The following is a 17,383-nucleotide window of genomic DNA, read 5'->3' as shown; positions in this document are numbered from 1 at the left end:
ATATCTCTTACATTTCTAATGTATCTTTTTTGAGGTAAGGCAACCAGAACAGTGCACAGTAATCAAGGTGTGGGTGTACTATGGCTGCATATAGTGATGCTACGAAATGTGATGTCTTATTATGTATCCCTTTGCTAATGATTTGTAACATTAGAATCAGAGAACTGGAAAGAACCTCGAGAGGTCATCAAGTCCAGTCCCCTGCCCTCATGGCAGGACCAAGCATCACCTAGATCAGTGTTTCTCAAACTGTGCTCCGCGGAGCCCCAGGGCTCCACGAGGATGACAAACTGGAAAGCCTTCAAAAGCATAATTGAGAATCACCTCAAACTGACGCAATTAACACACACCGCTGGGGCGCCGCATACATTTTTACGCATGTAAAGGACTCCAGAGCCCAAAAAGTTTGAGAAACGCTGACCTAGATCATCCCTGACAGGTGTCTGTCCAACCTGCTCTTAAATATCTCCACAGTTGGAGATTCCACAACCCCCCTAGGCAATTTATTCTCGTGTTTAACCACCCTGACAGTTAGGAAGTTTTTCCTAATGTCCAACCTCAATCTCCCTTGCTGTAATTTCAGCCTGTTGCTTATTGTCCTATCATCAGATACTTGAAAACTTCTATTATGTCCCCTCTCAATCGTCTCTTTTCCAAACCAAAGAAACCCACTTCTTCCAATCTTCCCTCATAGCTCATGTTTTCTAGATCTTTCATTATTTTTGAAACAAAATACAGGACTATGTAGCACTTTAAAGACTAACAAGATGGTTTATTAGGTGATGAGCTTTCGTGGGCCAGACCCACTTCCTCAGATCAAATAGTCACAACCCCCTGCATCCCCCTTCTGTTCTGAAATGTGATTTGTCCTTTTCATATGTGTTCTTTTTTTTAATTGTATCCTTTGGTATATATGGTTGTGACTATTTTCTTCCACTATTTGATCTGAGGAAGTGGGTCTGGCCCACGAAAACTCATCATCTAATAAACCATCTTGTTAGTCTTTAAAGTGCTACATAGTCCTGTATTTTGTTTCAGCTACACCAGACTAACACGGCTACATTTCTATCACTACTTTTCATCATTTTTGTTGCTCTTCTCTGGACCTTCTCCAATTTTTCCACGTCTTTCTTGAAATGTGGTGCCCAGTACTAGACACAGTACACCAACTGAGGCCTATTCAGCACACAATCGAGTGGAAGAATGACTTCTCGTGTCTTGCTCATAACACTCCTGTTCATGTTAATTCTGTTAGCTTCTTTGTTCCTAGTTGTATGTCTGTCTACATTAAAATACATATTGTTCACTTGCATCCAACTTACCCAGTGCCCTGAAGCAGTGACCTCTCCTCATTATTTATCACTCCTCCAATTTTCACATCATCTGCAAACAATCATCAGCGATGGTTTTATGGTTTTTCCAAGTCATTCATAAAAACATTAAAAGAATAGGGCCAAGAATCAATCTCAGAGGGATCCCAGTAGAAACACGCCCATTCAATGATGACTTGATATTTACAATTGCATTTTGACAACTATCAGTTAACCAGCTTTTCATCCATGTAATGTGTGCCATGTTCATTTCAAATATTTCTAGTTTTTCCAGATCAAATGTCACACAGGCATTTAAGTATATTGCATCAAAACGACCTACTTTTTTCAACCAAGCTTATAATCTCTTCAAAAAAATGTGGATCTTTACTCCTGGATTACAATCTCATCGGCATGACCAATAAATACCGTAAGGTAAAAGTACTTTTGCCATCTTGAAGCTCCTGCTATCAATTTCCTAATGTCCAGCATCTCTGAATGTTACATCTATCAGGGATGGTCTAGACAGTACTGTGTCCTCCCACGAGGGTAGGGGACTGGACTCAATGATTTCTCGAGGTCCCTTCTAGTTCTAGTGTTCTATTATTCTAATTGTAACTAGATCTAGTCAAATTTTTAGTCTAATAAGAAATCAGACAAAAAATGCAGTTTCCCCAATTTGGGCCAAGTATAAAATGAAGAAAAATATTTTTTTTAAAAGTCACAATGGGTCATTTCACCATTTGCAAAATGAACTGTTTGTAGATTTAGTTTCTGAATGAACCACATTAATTCGAATCAACATTTTCAAAATGTCATTTCTAAACGTTTTAGTTCCACCTCAATCATGTTTTTTTAATTTTCATTTTGGCAAGCAAAAGCAAGTATCCATTTTTTTCTAGTCAGCTCCCAAGACAAAAAGTCGATAATTGGCTCAGCTCTAATTTTAATATCACTTATAGAAATCAAAGGGTTTATTTCAAGGCTGCAAGTAACAACTCAAGCACACACAGGCTGGACTTACCTTCATCTATTCCTTTCAAATTCCTCGGCCAAAAAACCTCTCTCGTAACATGAAAACAAAACAACAACATCAAGATAAAGATACAGCCCCACCTATTAGCAGAGTTGCTGTTTACACTGTCATTATAACCTCCCTCAGTGCCAGCTCAGTGCATTCTGGGCAATATTCGATTAGCTTCTTGGAATAGCTTTGGAAGCCCTGCGGAACTGCAAAGAGGGGCCAAACCACTGTATGGCCTCTCTTATAGGCTTCATCGTCTGCTCCGTCCTCCCCGCCCTTCCTTGGAGTGTGCATGGCAGGGTGGGCAGGCCTGTTCTGCTCTGCAGGGTCTGGGGTGGGAGGATGTCGCAATGGGGATATGGCTCCGGCAATGCCAGTTGCTACAAAACATGATGAAGTATTGGGGGGGCTTGGGTAACGTGTGAACATTGACCCGGGCAACATCAGTAATGTAGCTCAGCTGTGTTTGACCAACATTCAGCGCTTGGTCCCATGCTAGAGAAGGAGGGGGAGGGAAGAGGGGACTGTAAAGCGAAAGACCCACTGTGCCCACCGCTTGGTACGTTGTCCTGGAACGGAGAACAGAAAATGAAGGTTCTTGTGTGATCTCAGGAAGACCCTGAGACTGCTGAATGCTACTCTGCTTTATCAGGGCTGGGGAAGGATGCCCTGGAAACCGGAACCTTCTTAATTCTCACAACGTGAGGACAAAGTCAAGAGCCGTGGAAACTCCCTTCCTGCCCCCTGCTTTTAAGACTGCTAATGAGGGGCCCAATTGCCAGCCCTTGCAGCACTAGGACCTGTACTGTCTGTGACCCACCAGCTTTGGGGATGGAGTTAGACCAACGTCCAAGTGGAGATCAGGCCTAACCCGGCATCTACCATGACAGCCAGCATTCAGCCACAATGCAGCAGAGCGGTATTTTACGTCCCCCAACGTGATGTGTTACCCGCATTTGTGCAGAGTTTCAGCCTGCGCGTTCACAGATCTAGGGGCACTAGACCAGCTGACGTTAAGCCCTCCAGGTCTCTAAAGGCATGGCCCTTATGCAGTGTAGGAATGCAACGCCCACACAGGTCATAGCAAATAAGCAAGGAAACTGCACCAGCTTACACTGCGTGCTGCTGAATGACTATTCACCCAAGGAGCTAAGACCTCTGGAGTGGGAGAAAAGTCACTGTGGCATGTCGATGCACTCTGACCACCAAGCACGGGTGCTAAGGAGGGGCCTTGGGCCTTACACTATCACACAGCAGCACGAGGCGACAGAGGGCACACGCGTGGCCCCAACAAGTATGCTAAGGAAACAATGGCTGGCTCTGAGGCACGAGGCGCACACACACACTCACGCCTGAAGAGGAATGGCCAAATCCTCCCCCCCAAGCATCTGCCTCTAGCAAGAGCAGGACAGCTGGCAAATTTCTTGGGCAGCTGAACAAACTATGGGAAAGGGAAAGGAGCAACGTGCTTAGTGGGGGTAGGAGCCTTTGCCAAGCTCCCGCAGGAGGTCGGTATTGGAGGAAACTTGCCTGCAAGGGCCTAAGCTGTCGGACACGCCTGCCTCATTTCTATCCACCTGATGCGAACATGCCCATCACTGCGGTATCCAGGCACCACTCCCGGCCCGTTCGACAGCTCTCACGATGGGAGCACTGGAGGGCTAGGAATTCCAGCCCCAACTGTCCCTAAATGGAGCAACCGTGCTCCTGCCGCAGAAAGCCCATCCCCCTGCCAACTGCACCACAGCTGGGGGGTGAAGGGACCACGGGGCCTGGCGCTGCTCACCGTGTCCTGCCTCGTCCCATGCCATGTTCATTGGCCTCCAGCACCAGCCAAGTCGTGTGATCCACTGGAGAAGGGAGCTGCCTCCCTAGCCCCAGGGAAAGAGCACTGTTTGCTGAGCGCCAGCGAGGCGCCGTGCAGGTGTTCTCACTGCCTCTACACTTCTTAATCCCCTGCGCACCACCGAACAGCCAGGGCCGGGGCACAAACAGCGGCTGCAGCGCAGATGGAAAACGGTCGGCAAAGGTCATAGAAAATTTTATTGTGGACAGAGCCGATTATGGGGCTCCACACAACAAAGATGGAGACTATCGCGGCGAGAGGACGACGCATGAAGGAATGGGTTTGATTCAATGGCTGCTGTCTGAGAGAATTCCCCACCCTTTCCGGGCCAATGGGGGCATTCGGCCTTCTCATCCTGCCACACCCAGAGGCTGTGCAAGGAGAATTGCACCTAGCTGAGAGATACAGACAACGGTAGACGTGAGAGCTAAACGGACATCAGTGGACTGATGGCTCTACCCCTGCTATCAGGTGGAGTTGTCACTGTTGACCTCCAGGCACTGTTCACACACTCACGTGTGGGGCCCACCATACTCAAAGACCCTGGTTACTACTGGGCAGCTCAAGAAGAAAGTTGCCTTCTGGACCGAAGTCGTAGGAGTCACCTGCTGGGGCTTTAAGCATGCTCGTTTCAGTGGCTGGCACCTATGGCTCATCCATCCCTGAGGGACCAAGCCGTCCTAATTCACCTGCTTTGCAAGATAAGCCACACTCAGAGATGGTGAGAAAGCAACCCTCAGCCACCGGGGCTCAGCGCAGCTCTGTCACACACAGACCATCTAACAACAGTAACGGAGAGCAACGTTCCAGGAGGACAAGATGTTGGTGGAGTCAGTGCAAGTTCCAGCTGGAGAGAAATGTCCCTTGGCCTAGAGGAAGCAGTTTCCCAGTGCCTCATGGTGTGTAAGCAGAATTCTCTGGCTTGCCACTGTGGTACCTCTCGCCTCCGAGCGGGGAGGGGGCTGCAGTAAATGTCTCACTGCAGTCTGGTGGTGACCACAGTTTGGGTGTGGGCTCCCCAGCACACTGGGAAACACCTGAAGTCCCAATATTACTGTCTATGCCCCCAGGGAACCCGCTGCTCCCCTAGGGTCACGGGGAGAAAGCGGAGTTGCTACCATCACACCCACATCTTTGGGCACAAACTTATTTGTCGAGCGAGTAACCTTCCTTCCCTTCCCTCGAAGGCAAAACCCCGGAAAGAAAGCTTTAGTGGGCGCGTGCCTACGCGGCTCTTGTGTCTGTCCTCGTGTCCCACAAGTGTGGGTCCTGTTCGTCCACATGCTGTTTGCTGGTGCACTTCTTGTGATGGGCCTTGGATGCTGGGTCACCAGGCTGGACTGGAGGTTCACCACTACTCTGGCTCACAAACACAGCTGGCACCTTACAGGTCAGTTCCAGCTCTTGCTCCTCATCACTGGCTCTCGGGCAGCTTTTCCTTTCCTCCCGGTGCCCAGGATATAGATTCTCCTCCCCATCACTTCTGGCCTGGGCTGTGGACAAGGGATGATGGTGAAAGCAGTTAAGGCCTTGGGTGGAAGCTCCCGCAGGGGCAGCGCTTCCCAGACGGCTCTGGGCCACAGGGATCTCATCCATGGATTCTGCAGACTCTGAGTGGTATTCAACAGGTGGCCCAGCTGCCTGGACATGGCCAGTGCCGCTTGCAGACATCGTGGCTCTGTGAGGAAAAGCTGGCAGAGGGAGTTGAAGGCTGTGGGAGGATGAGGAGATGGCAGCCATGGCTGAAAATTCGGAAGCTGGAAAGAAAGGAAAATTGCATCAGAAGAGACTGGGGTTTCCCTTATTCCCAGACAGTTGTTCCCAGGCCCAGGAGAACGGAGGTAAAAAGGGGCTGAGTGGCCCATACGCACTCGTGCACAACCTGGTGCAAACAGGCCCACAGCTCTCAGTAATACACCGAGCGCGCCCACCCTCCTATTACACAAGGTCCGGGGCAAGGGACGGTGGGGTCTCTTGTCCTTGCTGCTGTTCTCTGTTTGGAGGGATCTCCTCTGCATGTCCTTGTGAGGGCAGCCCTGGGGAGAGGCCCAGGCAACGCTGCTCTAACGCGATCGCCTGAACCATCGTCGGCGTGAAAAGCGGTTTGTCCCTCCCGAAGCTCAGCACACCTTCAGCTTTCGCGCTTCGCTGCATCCTCCGCTTCCTCCCCGCCCCGGCACATGCTTCCTGCCACTCAGTCCTGCTTCCCCTCTGTGCACATGCCACTCGGCCATCTCATTCCCTTTCCCCATAGCATTCCTTTCTCCTCTGCTCCAAAGGGATCGGGCTGCCTCTTCCGAGTAGTTCCCAGCTCCTCCCGCTTTGCTGCCACTAATGAGCCTCGACACCTGAGGAAGGTGTTACAACCAAGTGCAAACTGGCGGCACGTGACACGCCAGCTCTCCACAGAGCTCGATTTGGAACTAGCTTCCCTAGGATATTTGGTAATTCCCCATCTTCTCCGCCCGGCCCCCGCCAGGGATTTGTCTTCTTCACTTTGGCTTTCCTTTCCCGTTTTTCTAACGTTTCCCTGATCATTCCCTAATTCTCCTGGTTGTGGGGCTCCAACAAGGAGCTCTCAGAGGTTCTGGTGCTGGGGAGGGGCTCTCTAGGACACACTGACTGCCCCGTAAAGGCAGCTGGAAGAGAGGGGCCTACTGAAGCCCACTCACCTGGTTGGGGAACTGGGAGAGGGCGCCTGGGCTGGCTGTTTGTCTTGGATCTATCCTCCACGACTGAGGATAGAACCTTACGCACCTTTTTCTTCTTCCTCTTCCTCTGCTGCTGTGAACACAAGAAGCTCAGATGAAGGGAGACCAGCTCATTCGCTCAAAGATGCGGCTCTGACAGCTTTTATAACTACCATCTCTGCTTGACTTCCTTCGGTTTTCAAATCAGTTTTATAAAGGGTTTCTCTTTAGAGTGTAGGGCTGTCCCAGTGTGGAGTGCTGGGAGACAACAGGGCATACTATGAGAGGCAGGAATTGTAGCATCTGGACTGCACAGATGGTGAAGAATTTGTCTGGCAGTATGTGGGGGAAGGGAGGTCCCCGTGCGGATATGGCATATGAGGCGCAGGGTAGGTGTAGGTCTTTGAGGGATCATAAACTAGAGGGAAGGAGGAGACACAAAGCACAAGGCATACCCAGAACAACCGACTGCACAACGGCACAGAGAAGAGAGACACTTCCTACATCAATGTGGAAAATACAAGAGAGACTGAAATAGAAATTTCCTCAGATTCACACAAATGATGGGCCAAGCTTGCTCAACCTGACGGTATTTAATTGCTGATCATTGCCAAAATTGCAGATGTTTCTAGGGATTACTGGTGAGAGCCCTACTGATTTTGGGGGGAAACTGGAAGGGGAAAAACAGGACACATGAAGCCAATGCTAGCTTTTAACACAGCCATGGCCTCAACAACTCTTCAGCTCTTTATAGATCAAACATCAGATTAATGACACCCTCTAACGAGCTCTCATTTCAGCTCTGCCTATCCGCCTAACAGAGTTTAACATGTTGAAATCCTGGATGACTTCCCACTTGCACAGAAAGATAACTGGTGGGGGAGGGGGGAAAGGGGCATGGGGGAGAATGTTTGAAAGGTGTGTGTGTGTGTGTGTGTGTGTGTGTGTGTGTGTGTGTGTGTGTGTGTGTGTGTGTGTGTGTGTGTGTGTGTGTGTGTGTGTGTGTGTGTGTGTGTGTGTGTGTGTGTGTGTGTGTGTGTGTGTGTGTAAATGCCATTAGCATGAGAGATAGATAGGCCCCTGCCAGGAGGGGAAAGTGAGAACTCTGCTGTAGGGAGAAGAGAGAATGAGAGTGTTGTGTTAATTTTGATGGAATATATGAGCCCAAAGAGTCAAAGGTGTGAATGTAACTCAATCACTGTCTAATGTTACAAAGTGTTAACAAGATTTGGGGGTTGTCAGCCAGAGACCTCAGCTTGCTTAAGACTATGGCGCAAATACCATTAAAATCATTTTAATCTTTTACTGTAGAAAGAAGGGAAACCAGTTCAAGCATTTGAAATGTGACGTTTTAAGTCAGGCCTTCATTTTAACAACACTTAGTTCCCTTCCCTTTCTCTGGAGGGAGTTCTAAGAAGGAATCCTCCGATCTGTGAGTCTCTTAGATGGTGTCATGACGGTAGGAACTTTTGGAGGATAAGACAAGAAGTTAGTGGAGACGGTCTGAAGCCGTTGTTAAAATCCAATCTAATTTCCTAGAAGACAAAACCAGACACGCCCACGCAGACAAGGGAGAGAAAAGAGACAGCAAAGATAAAAAATTCAGCTTCTGACTGCTGTGGACTTTTACTTGCAAATCTTGTGCAGGCCCTGCACACAGTTTTAATAGCCATGCCGAGACCTGGCAAACTCATAGCAGCATCAGTCTGTTCAGGGCATTGATTTAGTTGCCTTCGTGGTCGTGGACTTACAGCCATATTGCAAACCTATGGTTTAGGAGGCTACACCTCTCATTACACCCCCAGCAAAAGGAGAGCAAGAGAGGGAAGAAAAAATAAGATGCGAAAGGGAACAGCTGCACAAAGGTGGCGCAGTGACCAAGTCCCATACCCTAGATGGTCTGTGGGATTAAACTGGAGCCATTAGTGGTGGCACCAGGGTCGTGCCAGTCAGGGCACGACATCTCTCAGGAGTCACAAGGGAAGGCTCAGAGGTGTTCTGGAGGCTTAAGAGGGGCAGGCTCACTTTCCTGTTCCCTTGTCTTTCGGTCAGCCAGTGCGCACAACCATCCCTCTTCTACTGCCAACGCCTCTTTTTTAAGGATTCCAGAAGAGATCATGCCATGGAATAGCCCATCCTTCCTTATTTAGTTCACCAATTAGACCTAATTGCTGAGACTTCACTGATGTCCGGTTGCACACTTCTCTGGCTTACCAGGAATGACTCTTGAGTTACATCACGAGGCCTTTTTGTTTGGACTAATTCCTTTAATCTTTTGCCCCTTTCCCCCGTCAACAGTTGCAACTACTGGCTATTGGACATTTTATAAAACGTTATCCACTTTTCCACTATTAGTCTCACAACAAGGGAGATCTACCAGGGCCCAGTTATCATTACGGGGCATACAGATCCACTACCTGGTGGGAAGAATGAGCAGGAGGGAAAATAGGGAGGAAGACACAAAACCTCCAGGAGGGAGATTAGGGAGCCTGGACCGGAAGAAGGGGGAGCGGTGGGGTGGCATGGGAGGAAAGGAGGCGAATAGGGACACATGCAGAGCCTCTGCTATGGGAGAGAATGAGGAATCGGGGAAAGGGGACCACACAGAGCCCATGGCAAGAGGGGGAAAGGTGGAAAGAGATGGTGGCGAGAGGAAGAGGAAATGTGGGGTATGGGGGGGGGGGGGAGATGGGAAAGAGGATCTACACACAGCCCCTGCCACAGGGAGAATGAGGGAATCCTGGAAATGGGGGAGCAGAAAATGAAGGGTGCACGCAACCCCTGTTGGGAGTGGAGATTAAGGGAACCCCGTATAGGGGAAGGGGGGAACACAGCATCCCTGACCGAATGAGATGGGGGGACAGTCAGGGATCCCTTGTAAAAGAGAGGGCTGGTAGGAAGAGGATTGCAGGGGTGGGGGAGCGATTCTAGCAACGCCAACTGAGTGCAGCGGGTTTGGCCTACACAAGCGACAAAGGGTGCCAAAAGCAATGAGGAACAATTGGCCATCAGCCCTGACGGAGAGCAGAGAGCATCGCACTATGTAGCAATTTGCCACCAGATCAAGACTGAAGAGCAGCTGCGCATGGGCCCAGGTGACCAAACTCTACGCGCACTGGGAAGCCCCAAGCCTGCAGCAGAGGGAAGGTTCCTGCCTTTTTCACACTGGGAGCAGCTGGACAGCCACTGGAGTGCTCTGTATTGCCCGAGTTGTGTGGAAGTGAAACAGTGGGAGAGGGCACTTGCTGTGTGCATTGCCTCTGGGGACGTGTGTGATGTGACAGTGGGCTGTATGTGTTGGATTACTAGGGGTGGGGTGTGTTCTTTGTGAAATTAACGAGGTGATGTGTGTATGTGAGTGTTCACATGCACAGCGTGAGGGAACCGGAGAGCATATCCGTGTGAGGGGGAAGTGAGGGGCTGAGGCCGTTTGTCTCTGTGGGCTGGTCTGCACTAGACAGTTAGCTCGACCTAGCTGTATTGCTCAGGGGGTGGGGAGGAGAATGTCATCTACGCTACAGTGGTGCAGATGTCCCCTGAGCGCAAGCACAAGATGAGAAGCCAGGAGGAGCCCTGTGTATGGATCATGCGATCATAGGGGGCGCTGTGCGTGAGAGAGACATGGGGACGCGGTACAAGCACAGAAATGTAGAAAGTCAATAGCGAGTCTCCCATTTACTTGCGTGTGGAGCGTGGGCTGAGGAGCTGGGTGCTCAGAAGAAGAGTTGAGCTCGAGGTCGTCGTCGTGGGCACAGGACTTTGACAGGCTAAAACACACAGAGAACACACAAGCTATTGCAGATCTCTTACAGAACAGTTAACTCTTTGATGCCCATGTGTCTCGAAACAGCTTGGCTGGGCTCCTTCCTCACAAGGTGTTCCAACAGCTCCTCCCCCATGGACACTGTTGTGTGGGGCTACCTATCTTGTTCCCTCTCCTGTTCAACCTGCCCATGGGAGGGCTAGCTAAGAGCCTTGGGGGAAGGGTGAGAGCCAGCTGGTTGGTGCTCAGTCTAGCATAGACGGAGGTGATGCTGGCAGCTGCAGGCAGTAACCAGACGATGCAGCCAGGCTGACGCTGCCTCTTTGATAGCGGATGGGTGCCCGATTGTTATTTAGGTGGATGGTCACGTTACAGCAGCATCCAGGAACATGTTTCACCATTTGTGCCTGGCCAGGAGAGTCCGTGTTTATCAGTTGTGCACCATGCGACCGAGATCCATGCTTCGGCCACCGTGAGACTGGATTACTGCAATGTGTCGGACGTGAGGTGACACCTTAAATCTATCCAGAAACTTCAACTGGTGCTGAAAGCAACCACCTGCTTGTAAATGGGACAGGGCATGTTATCTGGCTGCCTACTGGTTTCCAGGTGGCATTTAAGCTGTTGGTTTTGATGTGTAATCCCTGACTAGCTTGGGATCTGTATTCTTAAGAGAGCATCTTTCTCTCATGCCATACTGCCAGAGCTGCAATCTGCAGAGAAATCAGAGCTCAAATCTCCCTCATCAGGAAAGGGGCTGGCAGAGTTCTCTTTTCCGTAGCATGAGTCTGAAAGGGTCGGAATGACCTTCCAGGCACACTGCAAAGCCCATGTATATCAGTGAGCATCGGGGGAGCTGAAGCATTCCAAGGCAGGCTCTCTCTCTGGGAAAGTGCAGTGGGAGTTATAGCTGGACTGGCCCAATGATGCAGGAAGAAGGGCCGCTTGCTGTGGTGGATTTTTACTCTGCGTCTCCTCTAGTCGCTTGTTTTTAAATGTGTCTCACGAGCACGTAGTGCTCTGGGAGGGAGTATGGATAAGTCTGAAATCTGACTGACTGAAGCAATCACCCACAAGAGCACTGAGTCAGTGCTGTTTCACCAGGAAGACGTCAGCCTATAAAATCCCCATCTTTCCTGCGGCATTTGAATTTTCCTTGGAGTCTCTCATGCAAAGCTTCACAAGCTGAGCCAGACTGTTTAGCCAGTGAGAATATGATACGAGCACAGTACATGGCTGAAGACGTCGTATTGGCTGGTAAAACATCCTGAAGTGCTACAGAGAGACTGCCACATTTTAGCTCTTGAAGGCCTTGGGGTGAGGACCCTCATGTGCCCTCTCCCCAACAAAAGAGACGGGCTGGTTCTCATGTGCTGGTGTTACTGCCCTGCAATCTGAGCACTACTTAAATCCCAGAGATCGCTGCATTGTGACCGAAACACCAGGAAAGCTCCATTTGCCCTACTCTACCATGACACTAAAATAAAGGCTCATCTACTCTGGTGCGAGGCCAGTGTCCGGGGGTGCGCACTTTGTGTTGTGCTCTCACTGTCCCCTCTAGACCCTGCTGGAGTAAAATGAAAGGCATCTCGTGTGCACTAAGGGAGAAGATGCCAAGGCATGTGGCCCTGGTTCATATCCCTCCAGCAGGGGAACAGTTGGTTGATGCTGGTACTTGTGTTTCAGAGGAGGGTTATACCTGGGATAGAGTGTTTCCAGTTGTCCAATTCTGGCTTTTCCTACTGTCCTAACTGCATAAAAATCGGTGGCATACATTCCTCTCTGTACTTTTTCTCCTCTCCTCTCTATCCCTTCCCTGGATGGCCTGGCCTGATGCTGTAGTCCTGAATGAAGAGAGAGGTTGAGGGGGAGCATAACAGAACAGGTTCCCTAGACACACATCTCCTTCTGCTTAGATTAACACCATCCCTTCACTGCTCCCCTGCCTGCACCAACCCCTTCCCTAGGTATACACATTCAGCTGGAATTCAAGACAGTTTTACTAGTTATCGACCCTGAAATACCTGCAGGCGCTGTGGGGAAACGTATTAGGCACAAAGAAGCAAAAGCACCTCAGTCATAGAAATCAGGATTCTGCCCCGCCACGTGGAATAAGAGCACTTCGCTCTCAGACAGCAGTTTCTGCCTCCAAAGCATCACACAAACACTAGCTTATTAACTGGCCTGACACCCCTGTGAGGCAGGTGACTATTACCAACAATTTACAGGTAGGGAGACCGATGTAGAAAGGCCAAGTCCTTGTCTAAGGGCACAGAATGAATGAGCATCAGAACCAAGACCAGAATGCAGGAGTTCTTGGTCCCAGGCCTGAGCTCTGACAGGTCATGGCCGTCTCCTCAGGAGCCAGCATTCGGAGAGAACAGCCGGAAGGTATGGAGGGGTTCCAACCGCGTCAAAATGCATAATGGAAGGATAAAAGCCCTTGGTTTCACCGAAAGGTACTTAGAGAAGAAATCTCCTCTGACAGTTGATCCCTAGGGCAGGATTAAAGAATATTTTCATCATGACTTTATATTAACTTGCCAAACGGTAAAGTTCACTGCTTCCTAACCAGGTGGTTTCCTGTCGGTATATTATATGCTGTACTGCAGGGGTTTCATGAAACGGTGCCCAAGGACAGTTAAAAAGGTAGAGCGAGTGGAGTGCCAAACTCTCAGAACAGCAGAGCCCTTTTCATAGTAAGGCAGTCTGCTGCCTGCTTCGATCTGAAGGTGCTCCCACAACAGTCATGTTCTCAGACACGCCTGCCCAGCTGCCATGTACCTCACAGGCAGATGCACCCACAATCAGAGGACAAAGCTTAGCATCCTGGTTTTCAGTCATGCTGCCCAGAATTTTTCACAACCACAAGCAAAGATCCCATCAGCGATTTGAAAGCAGGCAGGGAGTTCTAGAAAAGATGTTTTCCTAGTCAGTTAGAGAACCCCTGGAGGCGTGAAGGTTAAAGCATAGCATGCTCAAACGCACACGTCACTGCCTTTGTCTCCTAAGCATTTTTTCCCCATCGGGCTACAGGAGGGGACTTTGGTGTCAATTCCATACCAATTTCATACACACCCATGGCGGGAACCCTCTGTTAGCGTTCATGGTACTCACTCTCTGCCTGCTGTTACTGCTGAAGAGTCCTCCACCTGTATCTCTGGGTTGGTGTAGCCAAGGCTTCCTGAATAAAAATGCACCTCCTGAAAAGGGCAAGAATTCACATTAACAAGACAAAATGGCCACCTGAATGAAGGACACACACATCAGCAGGCTTAAGGAGAGGGGTTGTTCCTTTAATCAAAAGTCAGAAGGAAGGCTTTCTGCACAGTCAGCCAGCAAGACTATTAGTGGAGTCTGTTGTTTAATGCGATGAAACCGGCCCACCGCCCCAATGAATAAATAAGCCTGGCCACATGATGGAGATGGTCCGGTTACAAAAGCATGGAGATTGAAAGCCAGCCACCAGAGAAGACAGACCTAGTTCAGGAGCGCCTGGGCGAAGCGCTCTCATTTAAGCATGCTGTTCCCAGCTGTTCTGAACCTTGAACACCTACTCAACCAGTTTTCTCCAGACTTGAGTTGGCTTGTAGGTTCCATGGAGATTTTAAAGACAAGCGTAATGAAAATCACTAAGCTCGAGTTAAAGTTATGATGGCAAGATTGTTAAAAGTGAATTGTGACTGTGGTTGCCTGCTGTGACGTACCGAGGCAAAATTCACATCAGACAGGGGATGCGTAACCCCGGCCCTGCAACTTGAGGTGCCTTCCATTGCCTTGCTGCAGCAGGTCCTACCCGGGCCACCCACAGCCTTCCAGCCTGCAAGTCACACCTTAAGTGTCTGTGTGAAACTTCAACTTGCCAGCCAAGCCACACTCTGGAGCACTCCAGTTTTGGTTGCTTCTGCAGAGCAACTCCACCACACTGCCAGGTCCGGATTTCCCCCAGCCATCTCCTCGGCAGTATTAATATATTAAGTCTACCACAGGAAACCCTCAACATCACAGTTTGTTATATTTGCAGTACCCTGCACTGCACCAGCCCAAGCACAAGATGTAGCGTGATGACGCTTTTTTTCAGTGCCCCACATGCTTTCAGAAGCACTCCTGGTCGAACTTCTACATCAGGATCCCCCCGCCTGAGTTCAATGGCTGCTTCTTTTGCCTCCTCAGGTGCAAAGAGGGAAGAAGATAAGAGGTGCAACGGGGTGTCTGCCTCTCCTTTTGTAAGTTTCAGGCCCCCTCTTGAAAACCATTTCCAACTGAGAACCAGGAGTAAAAAAGTCTGTGTGGAAGGATGTTCCCTGCTGGTTTTTCTCCCTTGTTTAGGCTTACATGCAGGTCTCTTTTTGATTTCTCCCTTCCCCTTTCTGCTTGAGGACTCTGTTTACTGCTTAAATGCAAATTACGGCACACACACATTCCTTTCTTTAGGTAAACCCATTTGCCAATTTCTGCATGGGTTCTGTGAGGCTTGGAACATGTGCTACTCACATCATACATGGCAATCTTATAACTTCACATACAATATGACTACATATATTTCATTAGGCCAATACTTACCAGCAAGGTCAGAGTTTCCAAATGTTCCTTACATGGCAAACGTTGTACAAAGATTATTACAATCGTGTGCAGGGTGTGAATACAAGGATGCATTCCATCACACTCATCTTGGGAAATCTTGAAGGGGCTTGCTCTTCAGAAAATTCTGAGCCTCCAACCCCTGAAAATCAGTCCCAAGCTGGGTACCCAAAATTATAGGCACTGAAAATCTTGGGTCTGAATGTTTAAAGTCCTGGTGCCATCTTAATTCATGGCTAAAGGAAAGCCAACAGTTGGAATACTTCAGAGCCGCCAAATTTTTGAAAGTGCTCTGGTCTTAATTTGATCTTTGAAAAGGAAAAATAAGGAAAGAAATTCCACTGTATGTGTTCACAACTTGAGAACGATTGAACTGGTTTTCTCAAATATGAAGACAAGTTTGAAAATAAGTGGCTGAATAGATTTAAAGAGATGGACCTTCTGAAGTCAACAGATCAATTTGGGAGTGTGCAGTTACCTAGCTCTATGTGAGCAGAATATATGTCAAGTGAGGCAATGAGGAGGCCAGCGCAAGGGACTCGTCTCACCAGGGGCGGCCCGTGACTATAGGCCAACTTGGCCGTCGCCTAGGACGCCGCCTTCAATGGCGCCCAATGATGACATCACGGGGCGCCCGATGATGTCACCCCATTGACGGCCATGCATGTGGAGATGCCGATTGCGCGTTCCTCCTGGGGCACCAACTGCCGCAGCCTGCTTCGGGCTGCTCCTGCATCTCACACCAAGGCAGACACGTGGCAGAAGAGATTTAGCTCTTTAGAGTCAGAGATATGGCTGAAAAGAGATTCAAGCAAGAGCCATTACATGAGGCAACTCCAGGGAGTGATTGGGGCGCAGTGTTCCCAAAGAAGGGATTTCTCAACATTGAGCTCAGTCCCACAGGCTGCTGTCCAAACAGTTATTGCTCGGTGACAGAGGGTGACATCTTCTCCCGTTTCAGAGAAAGGGATAAGACATGTGTCGGTCATACGGCTCTCTTACAGCTTTCTTGTCACGATGATGTGTGTGATCTTTCATCACTAGACAAAGCGTTCTATTGTCCTACAAAGAAGCTACCCATTGAGACAAAAGGAACATTGATTGTCTGTTGCATCACACATTCTTGGCAAACTGCCTCTGCCATGTCCACAGAATGCAAATGCATGAGGGACCTGCAACACAAGCCTGGCCACACCAATGAGGTTAACCAAGTACACAGCTCAGGAATTTTCAGAGCAACACTTCCCTAAAGGGGAAAAAAAAGCCTTCTAGGATCCACTTCATTCATTTCAGTCTTGTAAAAGCCATGATGGTCACGCGGAACCGAGTAAGGCATAAGGGCTGACGAGCAAACACAAAGGGATGCTGACTTGGCAGCTAGTAAATGCGATGAATACTCACTGTGTTATAACGAATACTGCACAACACAGTCATAATCTCCTCTTTGGCTCAGAGCATCATGCAATGAGACTAGGGATGGTAGTAAACATTTATTTTTGTAAACATGTAACCGCTGAATTTTTTTTTCAGTGGTTACACGTTTACATGCAGAGGTCAGACAAAAGCCAGTGCTTGCGGGAAGCCACAGGTATTAAAAGCCAGCTCCCCGCAGGCACCGGCTCCCACCTCCCTCCCCACTTGCTGCCTCTGATACAGAGGCAGCAAGGGTGTGTGTGTGTGTGTGTAGCCATGTGGGACCAATTCAAGGCTGAGGGTGGCATTCACAAAGCAGTTGCAGATGGTGGAGTGCTGCTTCTGGGCCCAAGAAATGCATTGACTGGTGGGATCGCATTGTCATGTAGGCTTGAGATGATAAGCGGCAGCTGTAGAAGTTTTGGACGCACAAGGCCACATCCCCAGATCAGTGTGTGGAGCTCTTCCCAGATAACAGAGCAGAATGAAAGCTGCCCTCACAGCAGAGAAGCAAGTTGTGTTTGCTCTGTGGACACTTGCAGTGTCAGAAGGCTATCAGTCAGTGGGAGCCGGAAAATCCACTGCAGGGGCCATTACCGTGTAAATATGCAGGGTTTGTTAATTGCCCCTGCGATGCAAGACTGTGACTCCTGGCACTGTGCAGACATAGTGGATGAATTTGAACTGATAGGACGGTGGGGCGACAGATGGCATGCGTATTCCTATCATGGCATCAGACCAGCTGGCCACAGAGTA

At 49.3% G+C, this 17,383-nt stretch overlaps 1 protein-coding gene across 3 annotated transcripts in view; it reads right to left on the bottom strand.

The window, feature by feature from the left end:
• Positions 1-4,359: 4,359 nt before the first annotated feature.
• The window catches only part of ZDHHC1 (zDHHC palmitoyltransferase 1), a 35,427-nt gene continuing 22,403 nt past the window's right edge, over positions 4,360-17,383 (bottom strand). For 2 of the 3 annotated variants that reach the window (XM_075940489.1, XM_075940490.1), the window contains 4 exons: positions 13,751-13,836; positions 10,550-10,637; positions 6,853-6,964; positions 4,360-5,937 (listed from right to left, as the gene is read on the bottom strand). In XM_075940489.1, the coding sequence (XP_075796604.1) occupies positions 5,405-5,937; positions 6,853-6,964; positions 10,550-10,637; positions 13,751-13,836 (819 nt within the window). In that variant the 3' untranslated portion in view covers positions 4,360-5,404. The remainder of the gene's footprint in view (positions 5,938-6,852; positions 6,965-10,549; positions 10,638-13,750; positions 13,837-17,383) is intronic. The other variant, XM_075940488.1, reaches the window with a different exon arrangement.

The sequence above is a fragment of the Pelodiscus sinensis genome, chromosome 12 (genome assembly GCF_049634645.1).
Source record: "Pelodiscus sinensis isolate JC-2024 chromosome 12, ASM4963464v1, whole genome shotgun sequence".
Classification (NCBI taxonomy): domain Eukaryota; kingdom Metazoa; phylum Chordata; order Testudines; family Trionychidae; genus Pelodiscus; species Pelodiscus sinensis.
Note: the sequence above shows the minus strand (reverse complement) of the source record. Positions and strands in the feature narration are given on the sequence as shown.